This window comes from Eschrichtius robustus, chromosome 5, assembly GCF_028021215.1.
Source record: "Eschrichtius robustus isolate mEscRob2 chromosome 5, mEscRob2.pri, whole genome shotgun sequence".
Lineage (NCBI taxonomy): Eukaryota > Metazoa > Chordata > Mammalia > Artiodactyla > Eschrichtiidae > Eschrichtius > Eschrichtius robustus.
This window is the reverse complement of record NC_090828.1, coordinates 51,985,611-52,002,940: the sequence shown is the minus strand read 5'-3', so window position 1 is coordinate 52,002,940 and position 17,330 is coordinate 51,985,611. Positions and strand designations below refer to the sequence as shown.

General features: G+C 36.7%; 1 protein-coding gene across 5 annotated transcripts in view; it reads left to right on the top strand.

Annotated features, from left to right (window-relative positions):
* The window catches only part of ITPRID2 (ITPR interacting domain containing 2), a 38,185-nt gene that overhangs the window by 9,611 nt on the left and 11,244 nt on the right, over positions 1-17,330 (top strand). For 4 of the 5 annotated variants that reach the window (XM_068544832.1, XM_068544831.1, XM_068544829.1 and 1 more), the window contains exons 8-14: positions 375-1,075; positions 6,769-6,841; positions 10,485-10,573; positions 11,948-13,156; positions 15,638-15,715; positions 15,794-15,921; positions 16,312-16,462. In XM_068544832.1, coding sequence (XP_068400933.1) covers positions 375-1,075; positions 6,769-6,841; positions 10,485-10,573; positions 11,948-13,156; positions 15,638-15,715; positions 15,794-15,921; positions 16,312-16,462 — 2,429 coding nt within the window. The remainder of the gene's footprint in view (positions 1-374; positions 1,076-6,768; positions 6,842-10,484; positions 10,574-11,947; positions 13,157-15,637; positions 15,716-15,793; positions 15,922-16,311; positions 16,463-17,330) is intronic. The other variant, XM_068544830.1, reaches the window with a different exon arrangement.

The following is a 17,330-nucleotide window of genomic DNA, read 5'->3' as shown; positions in this document are numbered from 1 at the left end:
TACTTACATATACTTCACATTAGGAAGAGTTCAAGACCTAAAAACAGAGTCGCAACTATAGATCAATAGCTAGTCCTTTCTGTTTTATTCAGCGTTGTCATTATGCTTTGTCCTTGCTTTTGATTTTTTAAAATGTAAATTCTAGTGCTTAAGAGTGAAAAATCTTTCTCCCTCTCCACAGTAAATGTAGAGAAGTTTTAAGTGATAGATAGATAAGGAAAAAAATCTGGTTTCATAATCTTTGTGATTTAAGTAGTTCAGTAATTGAAATTCTGAACAGTACTAATGGTTTAATTAATGTATGTGTGTGTATATGTGTGTATATACACATATAAATATAAATGTATATAATTCATGTTTTTTTCCTTTTATAGGCCGTTTTCGTCAAATTGAAGTGCTTACTACTGTGGCCAATGCATTTTCTTCTTTATATTCCCAAGTCTCTGGGACTCCCCTGCAGAGAATTGGGAGTCTGTCCTCAGTGACCTCTAACAGGGAGGCAGACTCGCCTCCACCTTTAACCCGAAGTAACACTGCAAATCGTTTAATGAAAACACTATCAAAACTAAATTTATGTGTTGATAAAACAGAGAAAGGAGAAGGTAGTACTCCTTCCCCAGCAGTTGACAAAGGAAAGACTCTAAATGTTTCAGTGATGGAAGAAATTGGCAATAAAAATGATCAAAAGTCTCAAAAAATTGTGAAGAAGAAAGATTCATCTTCTATGTTGGCTACAGTTAAAGAAGAAGTATCAGGTAGTTCAGCAGCTGTTATGGAGAATGCTGACATTGATAGACTTTCTGATGAAGCAAACAGTAATTTTAACGAAGAAACTGAAAGTGGACAAAGTAAAGAAACTCAAAGTCATGAGAATAAACTGGGTGAGGAAGCTGGTATTATAAAAACTCATTTAGATAGCGATTTCAACATGTCCAGCCACAGTGAGCTGGAAAATAGCAGGGAGCTGAAAAATGTCCCTTTGTCCACACCTGAAAAAGAGCCATGTGCACCGTTGACAATCCCATCCATAAGAAATATAATGGCACAGCAGAAGGACTCCTTTGAAATGGAAGAGGTAGGTAGAAAATTACTGAGAACTGTTTTAAACAGTGAGTTAGGGGAAAAAGTGCCAAAAAATGTTTTTAAAATGAAAGGTGGTGAATAGATTTATACTAGAAAAAAATCATCCTGATTTTGACTTTCCAGGTTTTTTGTTTTACGTTTCACAAACCAAGAAGTCCCAGCACTATGTGATGTCAAGATAATGGCCCCTCTAGATCTTCTGTAATCCATTGCTCATACTTGAACTTTAACCCCTTTTCTCTCTCAATTTAAGATTTTGATTCTCTGAGAAAGCCCTGAGAGAATATATCCAAACTCAGATCTATATTGCATAATAGTTAAAAATACAGGCTTTGAAATCAAACAGGTTTGAGTTCTGTTTGGGCCACTGAATTGCTGTGTGCCTTTGGGCAAGCTTTTCTTAATGTATCTCAGTGGAAGGGTAGGTGTGAAGAAGGCTTTGAGGGTAGGTCTGGGAACATGAACATGAAGATATTTCCTGAAGGGGAGGATAGGGAATCTCGAGGAAGAAGGTTTGAAAGGCCACTGAAAGGATTTCTGCAACCCCAGAAGACCAGTGTTTGGTTACTTTTTTTTTTTAACCTAGCGATATTCTTACTAGTTTACATCAATTTCAAATTGGACAAGATAAAAATATTCGTTTTGATGAGGTTCACCTAAAACTGCTTTTGAATAGTCAGAGGGTAACTTATGCATTGGAGCTATATACCTTGGGGCAGGAAACTGAACATTATCAAGCACCTACCTTGTGGCAGTCACTGTACTAGGCCCTTGAAGTACTTTTCTCTCTTCAGTGTGTGAGGCCAGCAGTGCTGGTCTTATTTTACATCTGAGGAAACAGTCACATATGTACTGCTAATGATTTGTGGCTATAAATTATACAATGTGCAATTTTTCTTTTTAAAATTTATTACAGAATAGTTTTAGTAATAGCTCACAGCTGTTTTAGAATCACTCGCCCTTGTTTTAGGGAACTAGGAAACAGGATAATTGATTCTGCCCATAAAATGTCCTCTTAAGTGCGTGTGTATCTCTCACATCAGTTAAGATTTTTCATTTATTGCAAAATTTCAATTGCTGATACAGCTTTTTTTGTGGTCTTTGAATGCACCTTTTAATACTTTAATTCTGACTAAAAAGTGAAATAAAAAGGGAGCAAGAGCAGCCCTTTGAAATATTTTACAATTTTTGTAAGCTTCTTTATTTCTCATTATAATGAGTTCAGAAAATGACAACTTTAATTAGAACCTTTTTGTTCCATTTCACTGTTTGATTCTTTTTTTGGCTTTGTTTTGGTCTAAACTTGTCCTAGCATTCATAATTAAAGTGTAACCTCTTGCCTTCCTTTAGGGCCCCTCTTCTGACAATTGGATAGAGTGCAGATACTTGTTAGACACTTGCAGACCTGATTTGGGGACTCAGCTGAGAAGACACTCATATTTTGCTTTTTAATTTCTAGAATTCCTGAATTCGAAGCCAGAGTTGTGTTTTTGTTTTTTAAATTACTGATGCCATACACGAAAGTTCTTTACAACATTTATAAAGTGCTAGATAGATGTACTTTGGCAGCAGGTGAACATTTAATAATAGGCTGGTGTTTTGTTTTTTTTTCTTTTTCTTTTTTTTTTTTTTGCTCCCTCTGCTGGCAAAAGCAGTTAGTGAAGAAAGTAACAACACTGAAGTGAATATTTTTTTGAAGTACAAAATTATAGGCATTGGTGGTTTAAGGATAATGGAAGATTTTTGTTTTCAAAAAAAGAATATATGGTCAACCATAGCTACATTGTAAATAACAGGGAATTTTAAGGATAATCCTTATTCTTCAGACATATTTCAAATATGGATAAAAACCTCCTAGAATTGTGTTTTTGATCCCTTTGGGAACTTTAAAGAAAGCTTGTAGAACAATGGATAAAGAAAGGAAATAATGTGTTTCTTTAATTTCCTCTTCTCCCAAGCTTGTTGAATCATACTGACAAATGAAGAGAACAATCTTATTAAAGCAAACTTTTAGATCCCATTCAAAGTAGGTCATTACTATTTTTCTTTTGCACTCCTTTCCCTTGAGGTTTGATTCCTATTGGGAACTTTCTTCCTTTTGTAAAAATAGCAAATAAATATAAGCCAGAGCACGCACACGCTGTCAGTAAGCCAGTTTTTAAACAGATTAACTGAATGCCCACTGCTTTGGGTAACTAGGTAGGAGAAAATGTTGCAGATGCGGCTCTGTGCATGAAGCTGCCTAGTCCCTCTGAAGCAGAAGGTAAGATCTGACAGTCACCGGGAGCAGAGAGAACTATTTAAATGTGAAAAGAGTTAAATATATGACAAGACTGACCCAGGCCTTGGAGAGTGAAAGTGACTATCTCTTACGATAAGCAAAAAAGGCCAGACGTTATTTTCAATTAAAAGTCAGTTTGCCATATAAAAAATATCTTGCAGACTGTTTTGGTGTATCTAAAAGTTGTAAAACCCCACTCTTGAGTTTTCTAATTCTTAGTGACTTGCTTGGGTAATTCTTGTGTTCTTCTTGAAATGATTTATTTTGAATAAATACATCATGGTAACTCTCTAGAGCCATAAATTAGTAGCATGAATGATTCACAGTTAAACCAGAATGATTTTACTCAGTAAGCAATTGTTCATCTTTTAGGTGTAAAGGAAAATTTTCTCATGCTTAAACGCTAGAGGAAGGAGAACTTTTATCTGTGTGTTTCTGTAAATAGGTTGTCCTGTGTCTCTTACTCTATAAATAAATTTATATTTAAATAAAGATATTATTGGCAGCATATACAATTTTTTAAGCTACTGAAGTGTTAGTAAATGTTTCTAATCCTGTCTTCACACTGATTGTTGATTTAACTAATATACCTCATTACTTACTTTTAGCCATTAAGTTTCAGGATTCTTTTTATTCTATTTACTGGCCTGAGTTAAAGTAATCCCAAATCAGTCAAATACCTGACAGGTAGTTAAGTTGTTCTGTTGGCCTTTCAGAATGAGACTTGAATTTGAGTCTTTGTATAAACCTGCTCCTTTTGATTACACCATAAAACTTGGTATGGTCCGACTGGTCGATAGGGTCAGACATTGGACAAGAACTCAAGTCATCCCATGCCCAGCCCCCTGCCCCTTTTTGGAAAAATAATGCTTTCCTTTGAATTTTTTTGAGGTATCATTAAAAATTAGACAGAATTGTAATATTTGAAGCTCCAGTTTTGGATTTCTGCTGTGTAGGTCTCTTTAAACCTTAGAGGAAGGGTGATTTGAGTTAGAACATTCTACGGTGTTGCTGCTCTATAAAACATAGTACAATAGTATCGTGCCTAGAAGATATGTCTTAGTCAAGATAAATGTGACAGATTTTGAAAAATCAAACTAGGTATCTGCGTGGTAGCAGGACATTGATTCAGAAAGATACAATCTTTGTTTGATTAAAATATTTTTAAAATGTAGTAACTCAAATGTGTGAATTATTCTAAAGCTGTTTTCCTACAGCTTTAAATCCCAAAACACTGAGACCAAGTGATTTTATCATTTTGGTTTACTGACTTGTTTTGTTTTGTTTTGTAATTTTTATTATGAAAAGTTTCAAACTTACCAGCGTTTAGAGAAAATAGTATAATGAACGCCCATTATCCATCACTCAATTTGGTTATCAATATTCAGCTATAGTTAATTTAATAAAAGACCAACTTGTAGCAAATGACCAGAATTCCACTGAGGATTTGAAACCATGGATAGGAAAAATCCTGCCACATAAATCTAAGTTCTGTGTTTGCATTATAATTTTCTGTGGTGCACCCACCCCATCTTGAATTTGATGGCTTTCCTCTGCACAACTGTAGCCAATAATGAAACCTAATAAGCTATGAAATTCAACCATTAACACTAGCAAGTCTATTTCTGTCTTCAGCAAGTGATTGATGACTTTGCTGAGTAAGTAGGAGGAAGGATCCTAACTTTAGTAGCTTTATTAGTAAAATATGATCCTGTCAGCTCATTTTTAAGGGTCCTGTTCTTCTTTTCTTTCAGTTAATGATGGAGTTTGTAGTAGAGGGAGAGAGAGAGTTGTTTTTTTTTTTTTATTGTCCATGGAGTAGCAGTGTCTTGAAGGATAGTATACTGAGGATACATATTCATCAAAGTCGTGGTACCTTGTGACTAATTTTATAAATCTAAAGAATAGAGTATGTGATAATTCTACATTTAAAAATGAGAGATCATAATCTTCTGCCTAAGCTGAGATTCCTAGAATAAAATTAAAGAGACACTTAGATTTCTGTTATACTTTTTTTGGTCTGTTTGATATTTGGTTTACAGAAAACTCTTTGAAGTAGGCTAGGCCTGAATAGAGGCTAATAATAGACCTCCTGTTGACTATAAAAAGAAAATGCATTTTGTTTCTTTGCACACAAAACAATGGTTTTCCTGTTGAACTTATGTCTGCTGCTTTGAAGAATACGATTTTTCAATAAAAACAAAGATAGTAGAAACCATTTTATATATGATTTATAGGTGATGGTTTTAAATGACCAGTATGCGTTCAGTTTTCAAAGGATACATAAACTTGGATTCATGTTCAACTATGTAGAACAAAGATATCACAAATCAGAGCAATTTCTAAACTGGGTAATAGTATCTTTAACCTTCAAAGTTTTTTTTCATGTTGGCTATTCCACTTTCACTCCTATGGAATTTTTCTTACTCTGGAATGGAGTCATAGCTCAGAACTGCAAGGGTTCTATCTAAAACCTGTTTGCTATTTGCTCTCCAGCTTGTTCAAGGCTGAAAGCCCAAATGTTTGGCTAATTTGCCCACTTCACTAGGAAGTTATTTATTATTTTAAGTACTAATCATTATAGGGTAAAGTGTGGGGCGTTAGTAGCATACCCCCGCAAATATTTACTCTTAGGATAGGGTTAGTTATGTTAGGGTAGATATGGTAAGAGTATTTGGGGAGTGAGTGTGATGAGTAAAGAATCTGGAAATTGCTAAATTATGTAGTTGTTTAGGTAGGGAAAAAAAAGACAGCATAAAAGGACAAATTCTGTGGGTTTGGTATCTTTTTGAGCATAATTTTCAGGGAGGATTTATGACTAAGATCTTTCAACATTTTAATCCTATAATGAAACCTGCTTTTCTACTTACAACTCCCAAGTTATGTCTTAAAAGAACATTTGTGTCAGGACAAAGCAGTCTTCCACATGAGTGGTTTTTGATACCTGAAAATTTGTGGACTTTTATAAGACTTTGCAGTGGGAGCATGATTGCCGTTTTTCAAGATACAAGATTTGTAATTGCTTCAAGTGTTTGCCAGTGTGCTGCAGTGAGTGTATTAGTATTTCTCCTGGGATTGACCTTACACTTTGAAGTTTAACATTTAGAGAAGAACTTTTAATTTTGGATCTGTTTTTCATTTAATGGTAACTTTTTTTAATGAAGTAGTTTACACATGTACTTATTTTTCGTTGCTAGCTATAAGCTTGCAGTCCTGTTGTTAACTGAAAAATAGATCGTAAAATTGAGATGTGGGACATTATAACGATTTTGAGATAGGATGCACTTTTTAAATATATAAAGCATTGGTACCTTCTTAGGTTGGTTGTTTAGTAAATGATGATTAAGAGGTGTTCTTCTTTGCCATAGATTCTTAAGTTTTAACTACTTAAAACTCTTCTTTAGGTTCAAAGTACAGAGGGAGAAGCTCCTCATGTTCCAACCACTTACCAGCTAGGTCTTAACAAGTCAAAAAAAGGTAAGTAAACCAGTAGCCACTAGTTCCCGAGCACATTACCAAAGTGTCTTTGGGGGATTTGGAAAAGGTATTCTTTTTTTATCTATCAGTATTTGTAGTACCTGTAAGTGTAAAAAGTAGATTAAGAACACAGGTGTGCCTGCTTCATTATGGTTTGGTTATAGAATTTTTTGTATCTTCCTGAAGACTTTTGTGCTCATAAAGTAATTTTAGTTTGCTTATCTTGTAATGACCTCCTTACACAATTCTGTGTATTCTAAATATTTTTTCAGTTCTGCGCAAGGGCTAGATGGGAAGTGATAGAGCAACAGAGTCAGGCCTACTTCTTACATGGTTGGGATTGAAATATACACTTGTATTATCCACCTCTGGGTTTTTATTATTTAAATGCGACTCCTAGGTGTAATAAATGAATGTGCCTCTGGCAGAAAACACCAGTCAGTCTCTCAGCAGTAGGTAAAGCTAGTTAAATTCAAACTGTAAATCAAAGGTCAGTGGCTCAGACATTGTTCTTCTCTTGAATTATTAATTATTGACCAAAGAACCTTTGAATCCATTTCCTTCACTTTTAACTTACAACAGAAAAACATGTCTGATCATCTTTAAAGTCACAAAGCTTTTGAGATTTAGAGAAAAGGAGAGAGGAAGTTAAAATGACCACTGAAGGTAGGAGTGTTTATTTTTAAAACTTTACACATGCTGAACCACCCCTTTTTTTTTAAGCAAAGATTCATATGTACGTTCCTAGAATAGGAAATTACATGTTTGTTCTCTTCTGATCTCTGAAGTGACTTCATATGAGACAATTTGCATATAATTTTTCTTTTATTGCAGTATGGTACTGAGAAACAAGAGCTCCACTCTCACTAGGTCATCACAGTTCTGGTCAGACACAAAATGAACTTTCCTGCTTAATTTTCTTCCCTTTGTGAGTCCATGAATTTATGTATGTGTTCCTGAGCTGTAAGGCAGAGTTCACAGCCATCCAGGAATCTTTGCTTTAGATAGGTAGACAAGGGATGCATTGGAAAAAGCAGCTTGCCCTGTGTCAAAAAGAGGATAAAAACAGCATAATTACTTTAAGATCTTTGAAGAGTAAGCTTCCTGTGGTGGGAAAGATGGAATGTGGTTTGTATTCACATCTGGGTTTCTTCCTCTTACCTATGGAGGAGCACTTATTTCTGGTGGCATAAGTAAAAATGGTAACATTTTTTTTGAATCACATCTTTATAAAGTAACAGTAAAATGGTTTTGTGTGTGTGCATGAGAGAGAGGGAGTGAGAACAGCACAGTGTTTTAGTCATTTTTTGAAGGTAGCTTATCAAATTTTGATAATGTGATATGCAGATATCTTAAATTAATCATAGTGGCAGAATTAGAATCACTGGTATAATATATTCATTTCACAAAGTTAGTAAAAATGCATACAGTGCATGTATAAAAATACTTCACACGTTAGTAATAGAATTTTTGAAGTTACAGTGATCTTAATCTCAAATCCAGTCCTGGGATTTACATACTGAAGAAGAGAGGTTTAGTGACTCAACTCGTGTCACAAGCTAACATTCAGTAGGTATATTAAGAGCAGTCCAACATTTTTCTAATTACTGAAGACGTTCAATATTCTCTTTAGTCTAGCAGAGTATATGGGTGTCCTGTTTACGTTTCTCTGCAATACTGGATAAATAGAATTTCCACATTTTGTTTTGTTCTCACTTTAATGTTTGCTCTAACTTCCTGGTTTTTAATTAGAAATAATGTCTTATCTCTTCAGTTAGGACAGAGGTCTATTTCTTTTTAGTTGTATCTTTTTCTTTGGTGAACTGTGTTTTTTGTAAAACTGAAACGTCTGACTAAAGAACCTCAGTTGTGATTTATAGTTTACAAAACAGTTTCACCTATGTTCTGCTTAGTTTCTGAAGTAACCCTGTGAGGTAGAATGATTATCCCATTTTTTGGAGGAGAGAAGTTATTGCTTATGATGATAAAGCCGAAACTTGAACCCAGGCTTCCTTGTTCTTTTCCACTGCCTGACACCTACTCTGAAGCCTGAGCAGTCTACACTTGACCTGATGTGTGTGAATTCAGGCAGGGCTCACCACGGAGAGGTGCATTCGGCACAGGCTGTAGTACGCTGCGGATAAAACAGATCTTAGCAGAGAGAACCTGAACGGAGCTGGTCAGGGCTTCCTGGGCTCTTTTGCAACTGCCCTTTGCCCAAGCAGATGGGGCAGTTTCACTTCTAAATCCTTTAAGAAACTGTTTAATTCTGTTGTTGCTTTAAGGAGATAGTTACCGTTGATTCATTCAGCAAACATTTTTTATTGTTGGCTTGGTCTAGGTACTTGGGATACAAAGAAGAATAAATAAGGTTCCTGTCTTCAGAACGCTGACAATCTAGTTTTTTTTAGAAAAAAGACATGCAAACACATAATTATGGTGATGACTCCTATGACATGTTAAATCATTTTCTCAAATAATAAAATGCATACTCAGTACCTATGGTAACAGCTTATTCCAATTCACTTTCACAATTATTACAATTTACCTAGATTTATCAAGGATATGGATCAATTCCATATATTTCATTATGCAGTTTTGTTAATTTCACAACAACCTTACAGAATTATTTTAAATTTTTAATGGGAAAAAAATTATTCTGTTTCATGTTGCTCCAGATTGAACCTAAGGTTATTATAATATTTTTCAAAGTCAGGCAACCTATAATTAATTTTGGATTTTATTGAAACATATTATGAAGTACTTTCTATCATTCAAGTCTTAAATGAATGTGGACTTGGTAAACACACTTTATTTAGCCTGTTGCTTTTTAAGTTTGTGGAACTTGACTATCTCATGAAGTGTCTCCCTCAGTAAATGTAATAGCTGTAAAGTCTCTGCCACTGTGGTACTTGTAGTGTGGTTGGGCGTGTGGTCAGGCCAGCTGTGTTTAGTTGGTCTTTTTAGTTACTTTAAAAAAAAAATTTCTAGGTTATACTAACCAGGAATTAGAGTTTTGAGGCCAAAAAATAAACAAGTTTATTGTAAAATTAACAATATTACCTACTAGTTGAACCTATGTGATTGAGTTTCATTCAGTTGTTAAGAAATAATTGTTTCATAACTTACAAATGTTTGCATCATTTGAAACATCAGAGACATGTAAGTACTCTGTGTACAACTTATTTAATTTGTTGGCCTTAATTGTATGTTTATTTTCTTATTAGGAAGGTAATAGAAGTTTTTACACACTACATTTAAACTTCTGATTTCACCTACTATGTGTCTTCACATATTTACATACTGAAAATGGTTTACTTTGGGACTTTATTTTTATTAGAGCCATTTTTCATTTCAGCCTCTTGTCCTCCAAGGATAAGACATTAATTGGATTTGCCAAAATACTTTATAATTAGAGCTTAATTAGCAACTGAACACTGAGGATTTCTGATCTGATTCAGTTTTGTTTGAATTCAAGTTACTTCCTGTGCTTTGAAGCCACAATTTTGCATAAGTGATGCATACTTTTCTAAGAAAGAATCACTGTTGTGTATCATATATCTTTTGGGAATCATATATCTGTAATACTGTACTCATTGAAGTCCTATTTAGCAGTTTTGTATAACTAAATTTCTTTTGTTAGATCAACTATTACGTACTGCAAGTCAGCACTCTGATAGCAGTGGTTTTGCTGAAGATTCGACAGACTGCCTCTCCCTTAATCATCTTCAGGTAAAATTTCCTATTGTAGTATTGTGATTAACTTCTGTGTATTTAGGTGGTTTTTCACTGGCTGTATATTTCAAGACCATCTGTGTAATCTTTATTTTTCAAATGACAATAAGACTAAAATTCTAGGATGCAGATGTTATCTGAGCATTTGACTGCAAATTTTAGATTTCACTAATTCTTCATTTCTCTCTGAGAAACAACAAAAAAAGCTTCTCCTTTATTTTTGCACCACCAGTAAAGAGAGTATTTTAATCCTTAACCTATTCTGTCTGTTATTTAAAAATTTTTTTTACCGTCATTGTATTTCAGTATTTTACAATAATTATTTAATAACTAACTAAAACTGTGGATCCATAGCTTGCTGAATATTATCTGACTGTTATGCTATAGTGTGTTAGATAACCCAGAAAATAGGCACATCTTTATCCCCAACGAGCTTATAGTTTATGTGTGCAGTACACAGAATGTACATGAAAAGTGTTTAAAACATCTGTAAGGAAATTTTAAAGAAAATTGGAATAAGAGAAAAAGAGAACCTAAAAAAACCCTTTAGGAACATAGCATTTAAGGAGTAGACAGACAAGAAGTTTCTAAGGAAACTCAGAATAATCCAGCAGGCATAAAAATTGGGAGATGGAGGAGAAACTTTTAAAAGGAAAGCTATGGCCATTGGAGTGAAAAGATGAGAATTTGTTTATTCTGAAATTGAGTAGTTGAGCAAATAGTTCTGATGCATTAAATGATGCAAAAGCATGACTGGAGAGTAGATCAGTGATGAAGAGAAGATATGAATGTTAACTTTTTTCAAATAAGAATGATAGCTTAAGAGTTATAGGTCTTTTTGTCTTTTTCATACAGTAATGACTTAGGGAAATTGTTTGGCTAAGGGAAAGGGCTCTTAAGAGAGAGAGAGCTTGATGCAGAAAAATCTGGGATGAAGCTGGAGAAATACCCTAGCCCTGGAGAGGATGTGATCAGAATACAGGTTGGAGGGATTAGCTTTGAAAAGAGATACAGTTTTCTTTCAGAATGGAGAGGAGGGAATGATGAGGAAAGGTATGGGGAAATTTGTAGGTGTTGGGAAAGAAGTTAAGAAATTTCTGTCCATTTTCTTTGTGTCAGTGTCCTATGTTAGAAGAAAAGGAGATGGGTATTGAAAAGGGATTTAAGGAAAATAGTAAAGATCTGGAATAATCTTTGTGAGAAAGTGGAGGGGTTGTTGATCAGGGTCACTGAAAGCAGTTTAGAACAGCACCAGAGCCAAAACCAAGGTGGGAGACCCCAAAAGTATAGAAGCATCGTATCAATTTGGTATTTTGTTAATGCTACTACTTATTTGAATCCTCCATCCTTCTACCTGTTTTCTTTTCACAGGTTCACGAGTCCTTGCAAGCCATGGGGAGTAGTGCTGACAGTTGTGACAGTGAGACAACAGTCACATCATTTGGTGAAGACCTCGTCACACCAACAGCACAAGACCAGCCTTATTTTAATGAATCAGAAGAGGAGTCTCTTACCTGTCCTCAGATGGGAAGAGAGAAGGCAGCAACAATTGCTGACAAACGGTCAGATGGCCAGGATTTCCCCCAGTGTGAGGCTGTTGAGAATACAGGACATCAACGCTCCACCTGGAGTGCAGGGGATCACGTTACTGAAATTACTGAAAGGAAAGAGGATGTGTCTCCAGCACAGCCAGTGGAACTACTGAGGGAAGCAAGTGCTGAAAGTGATGTGGATAAAAGCAGTGAATGTGAATTTGCCCAGTATACCACCCACCATATTCTTAAATCATTGGCTTCTGTTGAAGCTAAATGCAATGAGAAGGGCGCTGAAAATACAACTGGGCCTCCCTCTTCTGTGGACAGAGTTAATACAGCTTTGCAAAGAGCGCAAATGAAGGTTTGCACTCTGTCTAATCAAAGAGTGGGGCGTAGCTTGATAAAGTCAAAAGATTTGTTAAAACAGAGGTACTTGTTTGCAAAAGCTGGCTATCCTCTAAGAAGGTCTCAGTCTTTACCAACCACCTTGCTGAGCCCAGTAAGGGTTGTGTCCTCTGTCAATGTCCGGTTATCCCCTGGAAAAGAGACCAGATGCAGTCCACCTTCCTTCACTTACAAGTACACACCAGAAGAGGAACAGAAATTAGAAAGAGAGGTGATTGAGCATGATGGTCAGTCTTTAGTTAAATCCACTATTTTCATCTCTCCATCATTCGTGAAGAAAGAAGCAGCCGCCCAGAGTGAGGTGAACCGGTTGGAGGAGTGCCATCAGCGAAGGACTCCGGCCTGTTCGCTGTATGCCCCAGCACCTGTATCTCAGTCTACCTGCGCCCTTCACTCTGTCCACTCCGAGTGGCAGGAAGGGCCCCTGTGTGAGCACATGAGAACTCTGAGCACTCACAGCATTCCCAACATACCAGGCACCGCCTGTAGTGCCTTCACTTCCCCTCTCGGGTGTCCTTACTCACACAGACACGCTGCCTACCCTTACCGAATGTGCTCTCTGAACCCTCCTTCTGCCATCGAAATGCAGTTGCGAAGAGTGTTGCATGATATTAGAAACTCACTGCAGAATCTTTCACAGGTATGAGAAAAAGTTTATCTTTCTTACCTTTTTTTCTTTTATTGGTCTGAGTATCTCTTAATTTTCAGGGAAGCTGGGACCCATCAGGCATGAACCACCTCAGCCTTCATTTCCTACATGCCTAAACTTATCTGTACCTGCCCCCCTCCCAGCGTCTTCCCTCCTAGCTAAAGGGAAAAGCTGTAACTAATTCTGAACAAGGTGAATTTCTCTGCTCACAATCTCCCTCCTTTCTAGAGAAGAGATTTTGCTCATTAGGTCTCCTCCCTTCTTTAGCCTCTCTTGCACTGTCGTTGTCTTAGTCAAGTTGTCTCTGTTATTAAAAGAACTTCCCTCTCAAGTACCGTCTGTCCTTTTCTTTTCCATCTGACAGTGTTCACCATCTCTTCTTTCTAAGTTTTCCTCCCCTTGGCTTCTGTGTCGCCGTATATTCTCCTGGTTCCACTCGTTGCTCTCTGACTAAGCTTTCCCTTCATCTGCTGACTCCTGATGCTGGTCGCCTGGCACAGAATTAGTCTGCTTCCACTGAGTTAAAAGGCTGGGACCACCCCAGAAGAGAAAAAATCAGGTAAAGTGTGAATTTGAATAAAAACGGTCTATGTGTCTTGTCACTTTTAAAGTCATTGCTCTCAGATTTGTTAGCGGGCTGGAAATAATTTCCAAAATAAGCTTTGGAAAGAAGTAAATTGTCTCTTGGTTTGCCTTTCACGTTTCCTTTCTTTTTTAAAATAATTAATTAATTAATTTATTTATTTATTTATTTTTGGCTGCGTTGGGTCTTTGTTGCTGCGTGCAGGCTTTCTCTAGTTGGGGCCAGAGGGGGCTACTCTTCGTCGTAGTGCGCGGGCTTCTTGTGTTGCGGAGCACGGGTCCTAGGCGCTTGGGCTTCAGTAGTTGTGACGTGTGGGCTCAGTAATTGTGGCTCGTGGGCTCTAGAGTGCAGGCTCAGTAGTTGTGGCTCGTGGGCTCTAGGGTGCAGGCTCAGTAGTTGTGGCACACGGGCTTAATTGCTCTGCGGCATGTGGGATCTTCCTGGACCAGGGCTCGAACCCGTGTCCTCTGTATTGGCAGGCAGATTCTTAACCACTGCACCACCAGGGAAGCCCCACATTTCCTTTCTAAATCTCTTTCTAAACTACTTATATTTAGACAGTTGAGGAAATGAAGAAAATGACAGTGTAATGTAATGATCGGGTTATTCAGTTAAGAGTTGAGAGGCATAGAGTGTGTATGATAGATCCCTTATCATGGTGACATAGTAGACAGGCAGCCACTTTGACAGTAAAAATTAAAGTTGGAACTTCTCAAGCTATGTAGTAAAATACACCTTCTTTTAAGTATAGATTTTATCCTCATGATGATTGTCTCCTAATGATTTTCAGTCTAACCAGAAAGTGGGTGTTTCTCCTTCCTCCTTACAAAATGAAGTTCTATCTACATGTGAGACATTTAACCTTTCAGCTGCAATTATATGAAGCTGGGGATTCCCAGGGTCCTGTCCACCTGCACCCTCAAGTGCACCTGTCTAGGCCAGCTTGTTCTGCTCTAAATGTGGTCTTCTCTTCAGTGTCCCATCAGTAACTCAGCTAATTAATTTCCCCACCCTCACCCCACCCCACCTCAGTAGACAGATGCTCTTCATGACCCGGCCTCTGCCTGTCTCTCCAGGCCCATTCCGTGTGTGTGTGCTCCAGCCACGCTGGACTGCACGCAAGCCTCTCCATAGGCGTGTGTCCCTAGGTGTCTGTTTCTTTACGCATTCTACTTTTTTTTTTTTACCTGGAACACCCCGCTCTTGCTTTTCTTCACCTGACCAAGTCCCTTTTACTCTTAAGGCTCAGCTCAGGGGTCACCACTGTCAGGAACACGTACCTAATCTGGATTTTTGCTTGTTCCTATCATAGCACTCCCCGTGCTGCCCCCAGCCTATATTATATATATGTTTTTTACTTCTGTTTTCTCTTTCTTCTTTCTTACACTGAGAACACTTGAAGGCTGGAAATGACTTTTACTTCCTTTTATCTTTTTCACTGCCTAAAATAGTGAAGCATAGTAGATACTCAGATGTCTAAGAATGAGTGTGATGATTGCTTGCTACTTTCTCCAGCCAAGTTAGTAGTTTCTGTAATCTCAGAATGATATTTGCTATTGCTTCTACATTTCTGAGTTTTGTTTTTATTTTTCTGCTTTCTCAAGGCAAGAGAGAGGTCCTGTAAGACATAGGTTTGAACTATTGTGTTCCTTTGCCTCTTTCCCGTTCCAATTACACTGACTTATACCTTAAACAGATAGGAGTAGTGGGTAGCATTGGGGACTGATTTATTTGGTTCCTGCTTATAACATGAAGTGGTTTTTGTTTTTGTTTTTTGCCTCAAAGAGAAAAATATGTAGACCCCCAAATTCTGCCTTTTTAACACCTTAGATAATTTGGAAGTAGTCACTTTAACATTGATTTCTAATCATACTTTGCCTCTTTTGAAGCACCCTGTGATGAGAGGACCTGATCTTGCTGCTGTTCCCTGTAGTACTCAGAAATCATCTGTTCTACCTCTTTATGAAGTAAGTTCTTACTTAAATCTCTGTGTTACAAAATAATTTATGTGATTTAGAAGCTAATGCTGTTGTATTGTATTTTAGAATACTTTTCAGGAGCTCCAAGTAATGAGGCGGAGCCTGAATTTGTTTAGAACGCAAATGATGGATTTAGAATTGGCAGTGCTGCGTCAGCAAACCATGGTTTATCATCATATGACTGAGGACGAGAGGTAAAAGTTCATTTGACTCAAAATATTTTTCTTTCTAAAAAGCATTGTTAACTTTTTTTTTGAAGCTGGGTTTTATTTCTACTGTTGTGTACCCTTTATGTAGTCTGTGAACCAGTATAAATAAAATTGGGCATAGTGTTCTGCTAGGTAAACTTCTCTGCCTTTGGTGGACTGAGGAAGATAGTGGTTGCAATCTGTTTTTTATTGTTTGGGATATTTGTAATCGAGGATAGAGGAAGAAAAACCAATTCTCCCAGTGGTTACACCTATTGCAGTCGCTGTTGTGCTAATTTATAGAACTTGGAGTTCAGTACCTTCTGAAAGCTTGTGAGAGAGTTGTGAACATTGAATCTCCAAACTGCTTTTTTCAAACTTTGTGCCTACTGATAGATATGAAGTTGATCAGCTCCAGAGCTTGAGAAATTCAGTCCGAATGGAACTTCAGGACCTGGAGATGCAGCTGGAGGAGCGTCTGCTGGGGCTGGAGGAGCAGCTTCACGCTGTGAGTGTGCCTTCGCCCTTCCGCTCCGCAGCACTCATGGTACGCTACCTTGGGTTGTGCATAGGTTTTTCACTCAGGACTTGTTTATAATGTTCCACACAATTTAGGACAGATGCCTTAATTGAAAAACACTTATTTTAATGGCATTAGAGACATGCAGAGTTTTTAAGGAGCCTTTCCCACAAATCAGTGGAATGTGCAAGTTGTAATTATTTTCTTAAATGTTTAGTATATTTAGAAATACATTGAAAAATCATAATTTTTAATAATAGAAAATAAGGCGCAATACAAAAGTTTAGGGATTTTAAAGGGAAAATGATGATAGTGGGTTAACCTATGACTGATTTAGATGTTAATCATTGCATGTAACTGTGAAGAACACAGATATATGTAATATATATATTTCACTTAGCCTTCTTTTCCCCCTTTCTTGCCTTTGAAAAAAAAACTATTTCCTTTAAACATTTCCTTTATTCTGGATTCTTTTCCATTCTTTATGTTTTTTAAGGAATCAAATGAGATCTTTGTAAAAGCAGAAAAACATGTATACAACCAAGAGAATAGAAAGAAACACTGTTTCTCTTTATTTTGTACCACTATTCTTACTCCTAATGTTCCTTTCCATGCAATTTGAACTCCAACAGTTGTATTCTTATTTTTGCCAAATCTTTCAGTTGTAGAATATACAGTTTTGAAATGTTGAAATACTGAATTTTCTCTTTGTTAATTGAACAACATACCTGATTTTGTTAAAAATAAATGCATGAATACACACACATATATATGCACACATATGGAGTAGAATAAGAATGTGTGTATACAGATATATATGTATAGCACAGACTAAGAATATCCTGTATTGTCAATGAATATCTTTTTCCATAAAAGGTTTTGATCCGTTATTCTG